Genomic DNA, 14063 nt, shown 5'->3' on the forward strand with positions numbered 1-14063 from the left:
ATGAGGACCTATTAATCTATATTAGAAAGAATAGAACCAATGGTGCAGCAGCTTTGGGGGAACCAGTGGTGTAAGTGCTAGTGTAAGCACCGTGAGACTGATCTACTCTAGTTGTTTAGCACTGGTAAAATTGCACCGTTGCTGCCCATTGCTGTGATATAGGTACTCCAGTTTCTAGTGTAGGCACAGTTCAAAAACTAGGCAGTGAACTTAATGGATGCAGCTGTATCAGGAGTTGTGCATGCTATTTGGATGTAGTCGTTGTTAGTTTCATGTGTGTGGTTTAATCCATATAAAGCCACTTTGTTAATAAGGGGACATTGTGGCTTTGGGAATGACTGGAGACCTTTGGTTTTATAAAAAAATTTGGTTTTGGCCCCCCAGGTTATACAATGTCCTTGTGTATTTTCCTTTACAAATAGCTCCTCAAGTCCAGGGGCAGCCATCTTGTTTCTCATCACTTAGATTCCTGCTAGGGTTGCCTGACTGAGGTTCTGCTTTCCCTGGCAGCTCAGGAGCCTGTTCGCATTTGCAAAAACCTCTTGCTCTCTATAGACTTTGTAGCCACCTTCCCAGCTTCTATTACCTACCAACTGCGTCCTCTTTGTGCCTTCAGTTGTGGTGTGAGAGCCTTCTCCTGTGCAGCGTCGGCCATCTTTAACAGTCTTCCCATCCCCTCTCCATGTTCTTTTCATATCCATTTTAAATCTCATGTGAAAACTTTCACTTCTCACCCCCAATCCCTTCCCTATATCACTTTCTCTGTCCCTCTGCAGCTCTTTGCATCTGCCCTGTGCGGTTCATTTTAGGATACATTTGCATGGACAAAATGGAGCACAGATATGTGCAAATGCTGAACAAAATACAGTGAAACAAACCAGCAATCAAGTTGTTAATAATGGTGTTATCTGGGCATCCCTGAGTATGCTGAGTTCCTCTTTATTTCCCGTTGTTGCTTGCTGAGGATGCAATCCTGGAAACATATCCTCGTGGCTTCTTGTTACCATGGAAAAAGCATTATTTCTAATGCCCCTTTTTGAGTAATGTGGCTATGTGATGGTGCAGGACAGCCCGGCTGGGGCTAGGGACGAGCCAGCAACTCCCAGTCCCAGCTCGCTCCCTATTAGTGTCTCAAGCCTGTCCTGACAAACACTCCCAAGTTAGCCTGTCTGTCTTCTGGTTGATTTGTTGAATGAAGTGGTAATTCTAACTAATACAATCAGAATTGTCTCGGGTAAGAGTAGCCTTGCACCTGTTTCATAGCCCCATCTGGCGCTCCTGTGTCTTTGTGGGCTCAATTCCATGAGAGGGCTATGGTCTCTCCTGGCAGAATTCTGCTGAAGTCAGTGGAGTTATGCCAGCAAAGGATCTGGCCTGGGATCTTCAAAAATAGTAATATGTAGAAGCATCAAGCGTTCTATGGCTGTCAACAGTGATGGCACCTGAAATGGTTCTTTGTGAGATTATCTCTTCTAAGGGTGAAACTCTGCCCCATTGACTTCAATGGGGCAGAGTTTCACCCTTAGAAGTTTTGCCATGGACTGCAAATCTTGCTTCACTGAAATCTAAGAATTCAGTTAAGGCCAATCTAATGCCCATTGATGGCAATAGGAAGACTTCCATTGACATCTGTGGACATCGGCCAGTCCTTAATGGTTAGAGCCTTTTATATGGGTTTTCAAGATTGCCTCTTTTAAAGAAAGTGGTCTTTTCTGTCAGTAACAGGTTGGCTTTTTCTTCCATTCTGCTGATAAAAGCAAATGGAGTCTTCCAAATGTCTTACCTTTTCCAAATGTGTATTGCTAATTGCTATTATTGCTTCTGCTTTTAAATATGGTGCAGTTTCCTTATTTTTGTCCCAGCCTACCAGGTATATCTTAACGGATGGATGTGTTGTGAAGTGCTTACCTCCTTGTGCTCTACAGTCTGTAATTCTGTTACACTGTCACAGGTTATTTGGTGGTGGGAGGGGAAAGGAAGTGGGGGCTAGAATAGGTGACCTCCGCAGCATGCAGCTGTGTTCGCCTTGCCTTGAATAGTCTTGCAGGGGACAATATCTCCTTTTACCGGTTTTGTTGTGTGTTAGGCAGAAGAAGGAGATTATTTTGTTAAACTGACATTTTCCCATGTCTTGAATTAGTATGGGAAACTGTATATGTTCCATATCCCATTTTTGTTCTGGAAGGTGATGTGGTCCAGATCTGGATGACTCTGTTGATCTAGGTGATAGCGTGTGTGGAAGAAACTTTTAATTCTGCTTTCACACGTGGTATCAACTTGTCAGGTATTCAGCCAGCATAAGCAGTGGCTGTTGAAATGGGATTTGTCTGCCAAATTTGCAGATTAAAGCTTCTAATTTGGCTCAGTTTCTCTTTTTTGTATGCAGAACACCATAGAGTAAATGGAATCCGCTTAGCCTGCAGTGTGTGGCATCATTAATCTCTGCACATACCAATGTTGAGGAAGAAGACACGCAACACTCAGAAACAGGGTGTACACTGTGAAATGAGATCTGAGACTGGCGTGCCCTGCAGATAATCTATAGTTGACAAATGTCTGTAAACAGCTAACAGCAACAGTCTTCTTCTGGCACCATTTATCTCAATGGCTTGTATTAGTCTTCGTTAAGAAGCCCATTTGCTGCACTTTTCAGCTATGCCTACACAAAAAGGCAGGTCTTCTAGTAGTAGCCAACTTTCCAAAAGTGGCAGTGATTTCATGCATAACTAGGGTAACGAGCTTCATTTTCACACAAGTCTTCCCCCAAACTGGTTTATAATTTAAAAGAAGGGGGGGGGGGGGAAACAGAAGAAAGCAGGCTCCTCTGTAAAGAAAAGGTAAAATAACTTGAAGGTAGTAGCTTGTAATAATTTAGAGTGCAGCCTTATAACACGTATGCACATGAGTAATCCTTATTCCTGCAAGTCCTCCTATTTGGAGTCTGTGGGACTACTTCCCCGAGTAAGAATTGAGCCCTTAAACCTTCTTTACACGGGTGGTTATTTGTACAACCCTTGTTCAAACCCTTGAATAACCTGGTAATTTGAGTTCTGATTAGATTAGCCTGGAGGGTGGGGTGGAGGTAATTCAGTTGTGTTATAATTGGTGCTGTGTGCATACACAGTACAACAGTCAGGTCGCAAAAGGGCACAAGAGAAATAAAAAGCTCTCCAGCATGGTCCAGGACCATAGAGGATCTAAATGTACTTTAGCCTGGCACTCTAGATTACAAATATATTCCCTTCAAGTCACAACGGCTTATTAACCCTCTAAACATAAAAATGCTTCAGAGAAAGTTTGGTGTTTGGCGTCGCGTCTCACTCTTGTTTGTCCTGGGATTTTGGGCTGGTGCATGGGATATACCAATTTATATGTCTGCTCAGTGCCATTGGTTACAGAGAGAGAACAGGGCTAATTGGAGGAAAATTAATCAATTGCTGATTTTTGGACTAGATCCTCAACTGGAATAAATGGACACAGCTCCAACTCGAGTTCAATGGAGCTGTGTTCGTTTATGCCAGCTGAGGATCTAGCCCCTAATGTTGAAATTGGGACCTCTCCCTTTCACCAGTTCAGGGCCGGCTCCAGGCACCAGCCCTCCAAGCATGTGCTTGGGGCGGCACCTGGAGGGGGGCGGCACTCACCTGGGGAGAGCGGGGCCGCGGCTGGGCTCGCCGCCCTCCTCCCGGCGCTCTGGCTGGTTAGGGAGAGCGGGGCCCCGGCCAGCTCGCCTCCCTCCCCCGGCGCTCTGGCTGCTGGGGAGAGCAGGTCCACGGCGGGCTCGCTGCCCTCCCCCGGCGCTCCGGCTGCTGGGGAGAGCAGGGCCACGGCGGGCTCGCCGCCCTCCCCCGGCGCTCCGGCTGTTGGGGAGAGTGGAGCCGCAGTGGGCTTGCCACCCTCCTCCCGGCGCTCCGGCTGGCCGGGGAGAGCGGGGCTGCGGCCGGGCTCAGTGCCCTCCCTTGCCGCGCTCCCCGCCAGGGGGCGGCACGAGGCTTTTTTGCCTGGGGCGGCAAAAAAGCCAGAGCCGGCCCTGCACCAGTTGTTATAGTGCACTTAATAATAACATGCCAGTTTCATATAATTTCTCAACAGCACAGTTCCCTGTGTATATTTGGAGTCAAACTGCTGACTTTCTTGACAAAAATAAGTTATTAGCACTTCAGAGGCAATATAGATATGGGAGAGTGAGCTGGGCTGTGTTCTGGCCCAATCATCAACAGTTCGTTAGCCAAGTTCCAACGGCAGGGCCAAAGTTTGCAACTCCGGTAAGGTCTTTCACATGTAACTGAGGGCACAATTTGGCCTGCAGAAATATCATTATTGGTGATTAATCAAAAGCTAGAAGGGAACCAGGTTGACTGTGAGATCCCAGGCAGTTCTTGCCATTGGGGCTGGGAGGGGAAGAGGGGAATCTTGTTCACTTGTAAACTGAGAGACCAGAAATACAGACTCCCATATGCCATTTTTTACAGAGCTCCTTTTAAGAATAGACTCCACATCTCCATTGCATGCAGCGGTTTGGATAGGCCACAAGTAGCTTCATGGCAGCAGCACATTCCCCATGGAATTTTTTTGGATTTGAGTGAGCTGCTGCTGTGACCAGAGCAGCAGTTTCTTTTTGGGTCTATGTTAAAGAGGCTACTGAAGTGAAGGGTGCAGCCAGCCTGGAAGGATGGCACTGAGGAAGGAGCGTGGCAGTAGATCTATCAGATAGATAGCCCACCTCCACGTTGGTCATGCTGCATTTTGTGGGGTTTCTGTGGATCTGGAAACAGACTATTCCAATTTGACCTTTCTGGATTTCTCTGCTCAACAAACCTTCCTCGTATTGATCTTTCTAGGAGGCTCTCCTTCAGAGAGATTCCTATCAAGATAATTAGATCTAAAAGACCCTTTTAGACATCTAGTACAGTCGATGCAGGGATGGGTCTTGTTGTTACTGAATAGGGAAACGTTGCAATATATTGTCACCCCTCTCCCATAGCAGATTTGGGAGGAGAGAGGACTACTAGCAAAGCATTTTAATGCGAGAGAGAGAGAGACCAAATGAGACTTATGACATTTATGGTAAGAAATGTTATGGAAGCAGTATGTGTTCCAGAATGCCGTGTTCCTGCATGGTAACATACAGTTGATGTCAGTTGATTTATTCCTATTTATTGTGCCTCTAGATACCAGTAAACAAATTACACGCTATTGCCCTTATCTTAAAATACTGTGGTGAATAACTGCAGGCTTTCCTGTTTCAAGCCTGAGTCCACAGCAACAGAGGTGTGGTAATGTGCAGAGCAAACATCAAGAAATGCTTTGGCTAAAATCATAAAGGTGACGGTTTTGCTTAGCTCCTATACAAATAATCTCTGTTTACTTCTGCGTGGCTGGTCCCAATGGCTTAGCAGCATTGAAATCAGCTACCCAAACAGCAGGTGGAGATTTCTCACAATTTAAAAACAAAACAACTTTTCCACAGTAAATGCTTCAGGTAGTTTGGGTAGATATTTTTTTGTTTGTTTTTTTTAAACCTGTTTTCTAAACAAAGAGGGTGTTGACAGTTTGTGGTGGGCTTTAATTTCCTTTTTTCCCCTCCTATACCATAATGAAATAATTTACTAAAATACAATTTCCAGAGAGTAAAACAGGACACTTTAACTAGTAGATGCTTTATATGTAGGTAATCTTTTGTATGTAGTTTATTAGGTTGCTAAGTAAATGTGAGTCATTGCTGGAGAGATTCTCAAATAGTTTTGGCCCAAATTTCAGGTTTTGTTAAAAATAAGTTTTGTCAAAATGAAGAGTAACAAATATTTCATGGTACATTTTATTTGAACTTAAACATGTCCTGGAAATGTTGGTTAAACTCATCATTGTGATAGTGCATGAAAACCAGTAGGGAAAAGTGACTGGAAACAAACGTGAAATTGCTCTGTGCAGTTTCATACCAAGCTGCATGAAATGTACATTTAATCAGCAGAAGTAGTGAATTTTTTTTAAAAGTATTTCTGTTTTAATCCACTAAAGTGGTACTGGTAACACAGGTAAGAAAATACGACGTTGATCAGACAAAAACAGCATTAGCAACCCCAAATATACATAAATCTTGAGTCATCTTCCCCCTCCCCCCCTTTTAAAATTCAAAAGGGAATTTTAAAAACAATACCTTTTGAGTTCATTTTATGGCTTTTGAAACTTTAGGTGTGTTTTCCTTTTTCTTTTAAATGACAGCTGAGTTGCTCCCATTATCACCTGATTCCAGAAGCTGAGGCTTTAAGAAATGCCAAATATACAACTCATGATCAGATCGCAAAAATTGGCAACACTGGGAAAAGTGTTCTTGTTCCATATAGTTCTGTGAGCTGCCTGTTTAAATAGAAAGCACTTTAAAGGACCAGAGTAGAATTGCTGTATTCCATGGATATACGGGTTTTTTTTCATGTGTGCAAAGCAGGTGATTCTGTGTTGTAGGTAACACCCACCGAGCATCTTTCATCATTACCTGGAGACCACCTTTAATTTCCCTTACTGCTTCTTCATAGTGATAGAACCTGGAGGTAACTCATCTACAGGTGATCAGGGACCTCTTTATGCTCAAATTGGCTAGAGCCGTGGGGCACACTGTAACAGAGCAATATGTGATCTGCTCCCCCTCTCCACTTCTGTGCTCAGTGCCAGCAGGACCACAGAATGATTTAAAAGTCATACACTGCATTTGTATTTGCTATTCAAACAGTAAGGGGACATGCACACACATTACTAAATGAGCAGCATGAAGGTTCGTTTTGTAGATTAATCAACAATAACAGTTATCACTTACCCACTTAAGAGATGCAAAAAAAAAAAAAAAAGGTATGTAAGTGTCTGACATTCACCTCCTTTTACAGGTGGGGAAATGGAGGTGAAGTGAATTAATACCTTGCCTGTGTTTCTTACCTGTTTGTTTTAGTAGCAGTGTGCTAGGGAAGCTATTTACCAGTTCCTTTGAAGCTGACTAAAATAAGCTTGTATCATGGTTAGACTGATACCGTATCGAGAGCTGTCAGAGATAGGGAGAAAGACAGGACGGCTTGCTACGGGACTTGTGCTTAAGAACAAATAAACACCCCAAATGTACACATTCAGTCACCATATGTCATGTTTATCTATAAAGGCATCTCTGTGCTATTTCTTTGCAGGAATAACTGAACTGCACTTCAGATGACTTCTATACTGAGAAGGACATATGGCAGAAGTTCTGGTGATGGATGTCTAATGTTGGAGTCGGTCCTTCATCCCTTCTGAGGCAGCTAAAGCCAGTGGGAAGCTCTCTTCTCTATATTTGGATATTTGATTGACTGTGTGAGGCAAAGGAAGGAACATAATTGTGGAGAGATTCTCCCACCCCCCAGCACAAGCAGGCATTCTGTATAGAAAACCATGCCAGAGAACTGCTTAGTGCCTTGAAGTATGAGTCAAAATCTTAATGCAATTTCCCTCCAAGCCATGCTGTTGTGAAGTATTTCTTTCAAGCTCTAATACTGTTTGGCACGCTGAGCCCCTCTGCTCAGGGGGCTGCTGATGGCACTCTCACAATTGGCTCTCAAATAGTTTCTGGTCTGTCGGTGCTCCAGCTGGCTGGAGATCATTACAGAGAAGATGCTGGACCTAAGCTTTCTGACAGAAGAGGAGTATGAGAAGCTTATGAAGGTTCTGCAGAGAGATGCAGAGTTGAAGAAAAAAGACAGTGATCGTATCAGGTAAGAGAGCTCAAGTGCTCACACGTGCTGATCTGTGAGACTCATCAGGCTATGATCTCCCCACTCCCACCCTTCCCAGCAGTGTCTGTAGGCTGCAGTGGTTCTTTCCCCCCTTCACTGTAAGAGCCTGAAGAATCCTTCTATTTCCCCTCTTGCCTTTTCTGCCACCCTGTTGTGGCCACCACGAGAGCTGGGCACAATTCTCTGATTTCAACAATAACTCTCACATGCTTGGAATCTTGTTTGAGTGATGGGAGTGAAAATACAGGAGCAGCAATTGATGTGAGTCTCCCCCCTTGGAGTGTAGATGTTTCCTAGGATTTATTTAAATGGGACTTTAAATCTCTACCTTGTACACTTACAAGGCTTTTCCATGGTGCTTTTCACTGTGGTACCTGAGTGCCGATGCACATTAATGACCACATCCTCCCAACAGCCCTGTGAGGGAGGGCAATATACAATCTCTATTTTACAGATGGGGAGCTGAGGCAGAGAGGCTAAGTGATTTGCCCAAGACCACACCCAGAGCTGTGGCAGAGCCACCAAATCTGCAATGCCCTAACCAGAACACCATCCTTCCACTGTTTGATTTTTGTTTGTTTGTTTGACTTCTGGCTGGTTTGTGTTAGTTTCTGCTGCTGCCACTTCTAAAATGCCAGCCATTAAGCTACTCTGGTTGGTAGTAAGCACAAGGCTTAAAAATTTGGGGCAGCCAGCATAGCTCTATGGAAGTCAATGGAATTATGCCAGTTTACACTAGTGATATGATATTTTGCTGGGCCAGAAAAGCCTGTGTCCATCATGAGGGCAAGACGTGCTGTCTAGGATGATGGGTAGGTAGCACTTCTACAGCAGCCTCTGAGGCGCCTTCATATGTCCTGCCCTCTGGCTAGAGGAAATGTGCTCCAGAGACCAGATAGTGGTGGGGTGGGAATGTCAGAAAGCATGACTGGAGTCAAGGCTAATCTTTTTGTGGCAGAGCAATCTTGGGTAGGGCTGTGATTTTTGTTTTCACTATGGTTCTATACGGGCAGAAGCTCTAGTGTAGAGGCTGTTATACCAGTCGAGCATCATTTGTGCAGGGAACCAGTATAAGTGATACCAAATGCAATTTTTTTCTGGTATAAGCTGCATCTGCATGAGGAGAGTTGGAGGGCATATACTAACAAACCTTTTCTAGTGTACATTAGTCTTTAGACAGAAAGAACACGTGATTGCAAAAACTATTATTGGCATTAATCCAAATTATGCTTTTAATATCATGATTGCCCTTCTAAAATGCAAAATAAATTGGCCATACTGTGTGGTATGTTTTGTTGTTGTTTTTTGTTTTTTTGTTTTGTTTTTGTGTGTGCGTGTTGTAGTGTTTTTTTTTTTTTTTCTTTGCTAAATTTTGGCAAAGTTTCCATTTGCAGTTGGTTTGGTTGGTTTGTTTTATGCACATTTAAACTTCTGTGAACCAGGTCTTAGTTTGGAAAGAGTAACAGATTTTTAACTGTGGTGATGCTCGTGGGCCCTACTCTAATACAATTGACCTGGTTCAGCCCTTTTCTGTAGGGTATGTCCATGGTTGGTTTCCCTGCCTGACCTGCTTTTGAGCAAAACTCTGGTGGTAGTTGGGAGAAGCTGAGTAAAGTGAGAGGAGGTACAGTGGATTTCCACTAGTGTCAGTGAATTCAGAATACATCCCCTAGTTTTTATGTACTATTACTTCTCTACTTGTCCTTGATCCAAAATTTTCTCCATTGTATGCACCAAAGTGGGGGAGAAAAGGACTAGAAATTAGGCCACAAAATGCCCTAAATCCATGATGGGGAGAGAGATGGCTTTAATAGTGTGTGTTCTCCCTTTGTTCTGCCAAACATGCTGCTCCATGTGTTCTGGGACATGTTAGCATTGAGTCCAGAGGAGTCCACTCTCCATGGACTCTGCTTTATACTACAGTGTGGAGTGAGGGGCCAGCTAACTGCATGCAGGGCAAGGCCCTTCAGAGGGGTGATCTGGGGATGTTCTCTGAGTTTATGGCCTTTGTCCCTCTCCTCCCACCTGATGGGAGTTTTGGATGTGAGCTCCCAACTCTTAGTTTGGATAAAGCATTACCCTTCCCTGGATTTTTTGCAGGAAGAGTAGCATTGTAGGTGAACCCAGGTATACCCCTAGTGCTGGGGAATTCTGCTAGCTGTGCTGATGGTTAGAGGATAATAGGGAGTCTGTAATATTGACAGAAGCACTAAATTCTAATGCTGCTTCCTTACAAAATGTCATACTGCAGCAAGCAGGGTCTGTGCCCTTTCCCCACCACACCTACTCTGAAACAGGTCAAATTTGACCCTTCATATCTTTGTATCCTCTGGGTTAATACCCCCGCTTGTTGGTAATTGGATCTTGGTGGCTCTTCTTCCTCTGGCACCCTCAGCCATCTCCAGCGGGTTGGAAAACCTTTTCCTTGAATTGTATTGAGTACCGGGAGGTAGAGCCAGCTAACTCAGCAAAGTTTTTGTGCTGTAAATGTACAGGTTAGCAAACAAAAAACTTACTAGCTGGGGTGCCAAAAAAGTTAGCGGAGTGTGCCAGGGCCAGTTACAGTACAGAGGAGCGCTCGGGAAGGACAGCTAAGTACTTGTATGCCAAAAATCTGCTTGGTGTGGTGGCCGGGAGAAAAAGGGCTGTCCAGAGAGGGCGTTGAGGGGCCAAATTGATCCCTCATATGTAACTTCAACAGGGGATGCATTTGGCTCCGTGCATGCTGGGGCATGAATTTGGCTCAAGATGTTCTGGAGCTCATGAAAGATACTTGAGGGATTGACAGACAAAGGTAAAAGAAAAGTGTATAGCCTATAAAACCTACCCCAACCAGGCTCCCCCAAAACAAACTACCAGTGCCTCCAGCTTGGATTTGCACGTGTGGGGACAGCTGAAGATCCATATTCCCCAAGTACCATTCGCTGTGATTTCCAGTCCAGTTAATGCATGAAGCCATCTTAATTTTCTTGCTGTTCTGACCTAAGCTTTGTAGCACCAGGCAGGCAAATTGCCCATTCTGTGGGCAGGCAGTTATAAAAAAAAAAATATCATTAAGAAAGACACAGTTGCTGTGATCTTTGTTTGGCATTCGTTGATCTTGTCCAAGTAGGAGTGCTTTTTACTAACTTACCTCTTTCAGATGGCAGGCGAATGGTTTCAAACTCCTGCCGCATGATTCAGCTACTTGCTGCATTAATAATGAGGGAGTGCAGCTGTTAATGATACTGTCATGAACTGGCTAGTGTATATCCCTCAAAACCGGCTAATGGATGGGATCACAACCGCTCAACTGTGTGTCATAGGCACTATACTATCAAGAGCTAAGGAGATTCTCCTTTATCTCAAGTGTTGGAGCAGGAGGATAAGGGTTTTTTCCTCATTGTCATCCTGAAGTTCCCAGGGGCCATGGTGTGCAACACTGTGATAACCATAGGGCTCTTGGGTGACCACAGGTTTGTTACCATGCTTAGGATTTTTATAGGGCCCTCAGTCTGAGTCAGAAACGTTCATGGATTTAGCCGCACAGTGGCCCCATGAGGAAAATATTCCTATGCCATTTTGCAGATAGGAACTGAGGCTCAGAGAGTTGAAAGTTTGCTCAAGTTCCTGAAGGATTTATTTGGGCAGAGCTTAAAGTAGATCCCAGTTCTTTGATCTCACTACAAGAGTTCACTCCCTTCTTCTTGTCTATGACCATCTATCTTTGCATTTGAATGGGGAAGGAACTGAAGTAGTCAATGGGGGAAGTACAATGCTGGGATTTTCTAACCTGAGCAGGGGAAATAGCCACTGGGTTTCCCTTAACTTTATTGCTAGCTCTGAAAATCTGAGTCCCATTGTCTGCTTTCTTCAGTCTTGTGTTCTGAGCTCTTTCCACTTACTAGACAAATAGCTACTGGGAGGATGTGACTGGCTGTACTGCATAGGAGTGTTCAGTTAGGGAACGTTTGCAATGCCTGGAAAACATAGCAGCCCCATGGAGTGTGCTCGCTCAGTCCGTCTCTAATCTAGTTCATACCATAGATGATGATTGATGGTGAGAGAGCTTGGGTGAGCCAATCAATTCCTTGAAGAGCCCTTTCGAGAGGTAAATTGCAGCATAGCTCTTCATACCAGCTCTTATCTCTATGCAGTTCAGAGTGTCAGAACTCATTGAGGGAAAGTCCTCACACATAATGTTCATCTACCAGGGGAGCTCACACATTCATGGTGACTGCATCTCCCCTGCGACAAATACTGCTATTTGTGTCTGACTTACCAAACGCATAAGGTTAGTTACCAGGCCAACCGACCAAGGTGATCCCCCTCTTACTGCCTAGCTGACTGGCACAAATCAAGTGAGCTGTCCAATTTCTAAGTTTCACTGTGGATTGTGTTTAAAAAATTGTGTGCAGAAGCGTCACCCAACAGCTTCTGCCACCCTTATTCTGCAGGTAATCCTATTGAAATGAATGGGACAGCTCAAGAAGTAAAGGTTTACTCACTGTGAGTACAGATGGCAACAGCTGGCAGGGCTACCCGGGGGGGAGGGGCAATTTGCCCTGGGCTCCCACGAGAGTTTTCAGGGACCCCCATGAGAATTTTCGGCAGGTCTTCGGCGGCAGGTCCTTCATTGCCGTCGAACAAGTGAAGGACCCGCTGCCAAAGACCCGGAGCTTCTTTTGCTACGGGTCTTTGGCAGCAATTCGGCAGCGGGTCCTTCACTCGCTCCAGGACCTGCCGCTAAAGTGCCCCGAAGACCCGGAGTGGAAGGACCCCGGCTGCCAAAGACCCCAGGCTCCCTGAATCCTCTGGGCGGCCCTGACAGCTGGTCCATAGTTGTTCACCTGCTGCCTATGTAGTACAGTAACTCCTTGCTTAACGTTGTAGTTATGTTCCTGAAAAATGCAACTTTAAGCGAAACAATGTTAAGCAAATCCAATTTTCCCAGAAGAATTAATGTAAATTGGGGGGGGGGGGTTAGGTTCCAGGGAAATTTTTTCACCAGACAAAACTCCACACACACACACACACACACACACACACACACACACACACACACACACACACACACACACACACAGAGTTTTAAATAATTTAATACTGTACACAGCAATGATGATGGGGAAGCTTGGTTGAGGTGGTGAAGTCAGAGGGGGGGAAGAGGGAGGGATATGTCCCAGGGAGCCTTACTGCTAAATGATGAACTAGCACTCAGCTGAGCCCTCAAGAGTTAACACAGGGGTAGGCAACCTATGGCACGCGTGCCGAAGGCGGCACATGAGCTGATTTTCAGTGGCACTCACACTGCCCAGGTCCTGGCCACCGGTCCAGGGGGCTCTGCATTTTAATTTAATTTTAAATGAAGCTTCTTAAACATTTTAAAAACCTTATTTATTTTACATACAACAATAGTTTAGTTATATATTATAGACTTATAGAAAGAGACCTTCTAAAAACGTTAAAATGTATTTGGCACGCAGAACCTTAAATCTGAGTGAATAAATGAAGATTCGGCACACCACTTCTGAAAGGTTGCTGACCCCTGGGTTAACACATTGTTGTTAATGTAGCCTCTCACTCTACAAGGCAGCACAAATAGAGGGAGGGGAGACAGCATGGCAGACAGACACACACCCGTGTGTGTGAGAGAGAGAGATGCACATTGCCCCTTTAAGTACGCTGAACCACTCTAAGTAGATTGTCTTTTTACGTAGATCAGCGCAAGCTCCCTCCGTCCTGAGCCCTGTTGTCTCTTCTCCCCCGCTCTATGGAGATGGGGGAGGGGGACACTCTGACATTAGCACCCCTGTTCTCCCCACCCCCCCACCCCCGCACAGCAAGCAGGAGGCTCCCGGGAGCAGCACATGGCAGTGGGGGGAGGGACAGCTGAACTGCTGGCAATTGATAGCCTGCTGGGTGGCTGTCACATGGGGGGCTGCCAGTCCACCCTGATTCCAAGCCCCCACCAGCTAGCTGCAATGGGCTGCTCTTCCTGCAAGCAGTGGATAAAACAGGCGGCTGCCAAACAATGTTCTAAGGGAGCATTACACAACTTTAAACGAGCATGTTCTCTAATTGATCAGCGACATAACAACATTAACCAGGATGACTTTAAGTGAGGAGTTACTGTATGTTACCCTGCTGCCTACCGTGGTTTTATTAAAATATGCATTTCCTGACAGGAGGGATGGTAGTGTTGGTCTTTCACTGGTTATGGACAGGCTCTACTAAATAGTCACCAGTTGGCTGGGCAAGACAGCTATAAAATTGGAGAGAGAGTGGATTCAGTATTTTACTTACTGGAACATACTGTATTGGATGAGTTTT

At 45.0% G+C, this 14063-nt stretch overlaps 2 protein-coding genes across 3 annotated transcripts in view; one reads left to right on the plus strand and one right to left on the minus strand.

The window, feature by feature from the left end:
- The window catches only part of LOC135973540 (uncharacterized), a 904472-nt gene that overhangs the window by 584806 nt on the left and 305603 nt on the right, over positions 1-14063 (minus strand). The gene's annotated exons all lie outside the window — the stretch shown is intronic.
- The window catches only part of LOC101953796 (synaptotagmin-like protein 4), a 68772-nt gene that overhangs the window by 11968 nt on the left and 42741 nt on the right, over positions 1-14063 (plus strand). For both annotated transcript variants that reach the window (XM_005291832.5, XM_065557291.1), the window contains exon 2: positions 7170-7730. In XM_005291832.5, the coding sequence (XP_005291889.1) occupies positions 7630-7730 (101 nt within the window). In that variant the 5' untranslated portion in view covers positions 7170-7629. The remainder of the gene's footprint in view (positions 1-7169; positions 7731-14063) is intronic.

This window comes from Chrysemys picta, chromosome 9 (assembly GCF_011386835.1).
Source record: "Chrysemys picta bellii isolate R12L10 chromosome 9, ASM1138683v2, whole genome shotgun sequence".
NCBI lineage: Eukaryota > Metazoa > Chordata > Testudines > Emydidae > Chrysemys > Chrysemys picta.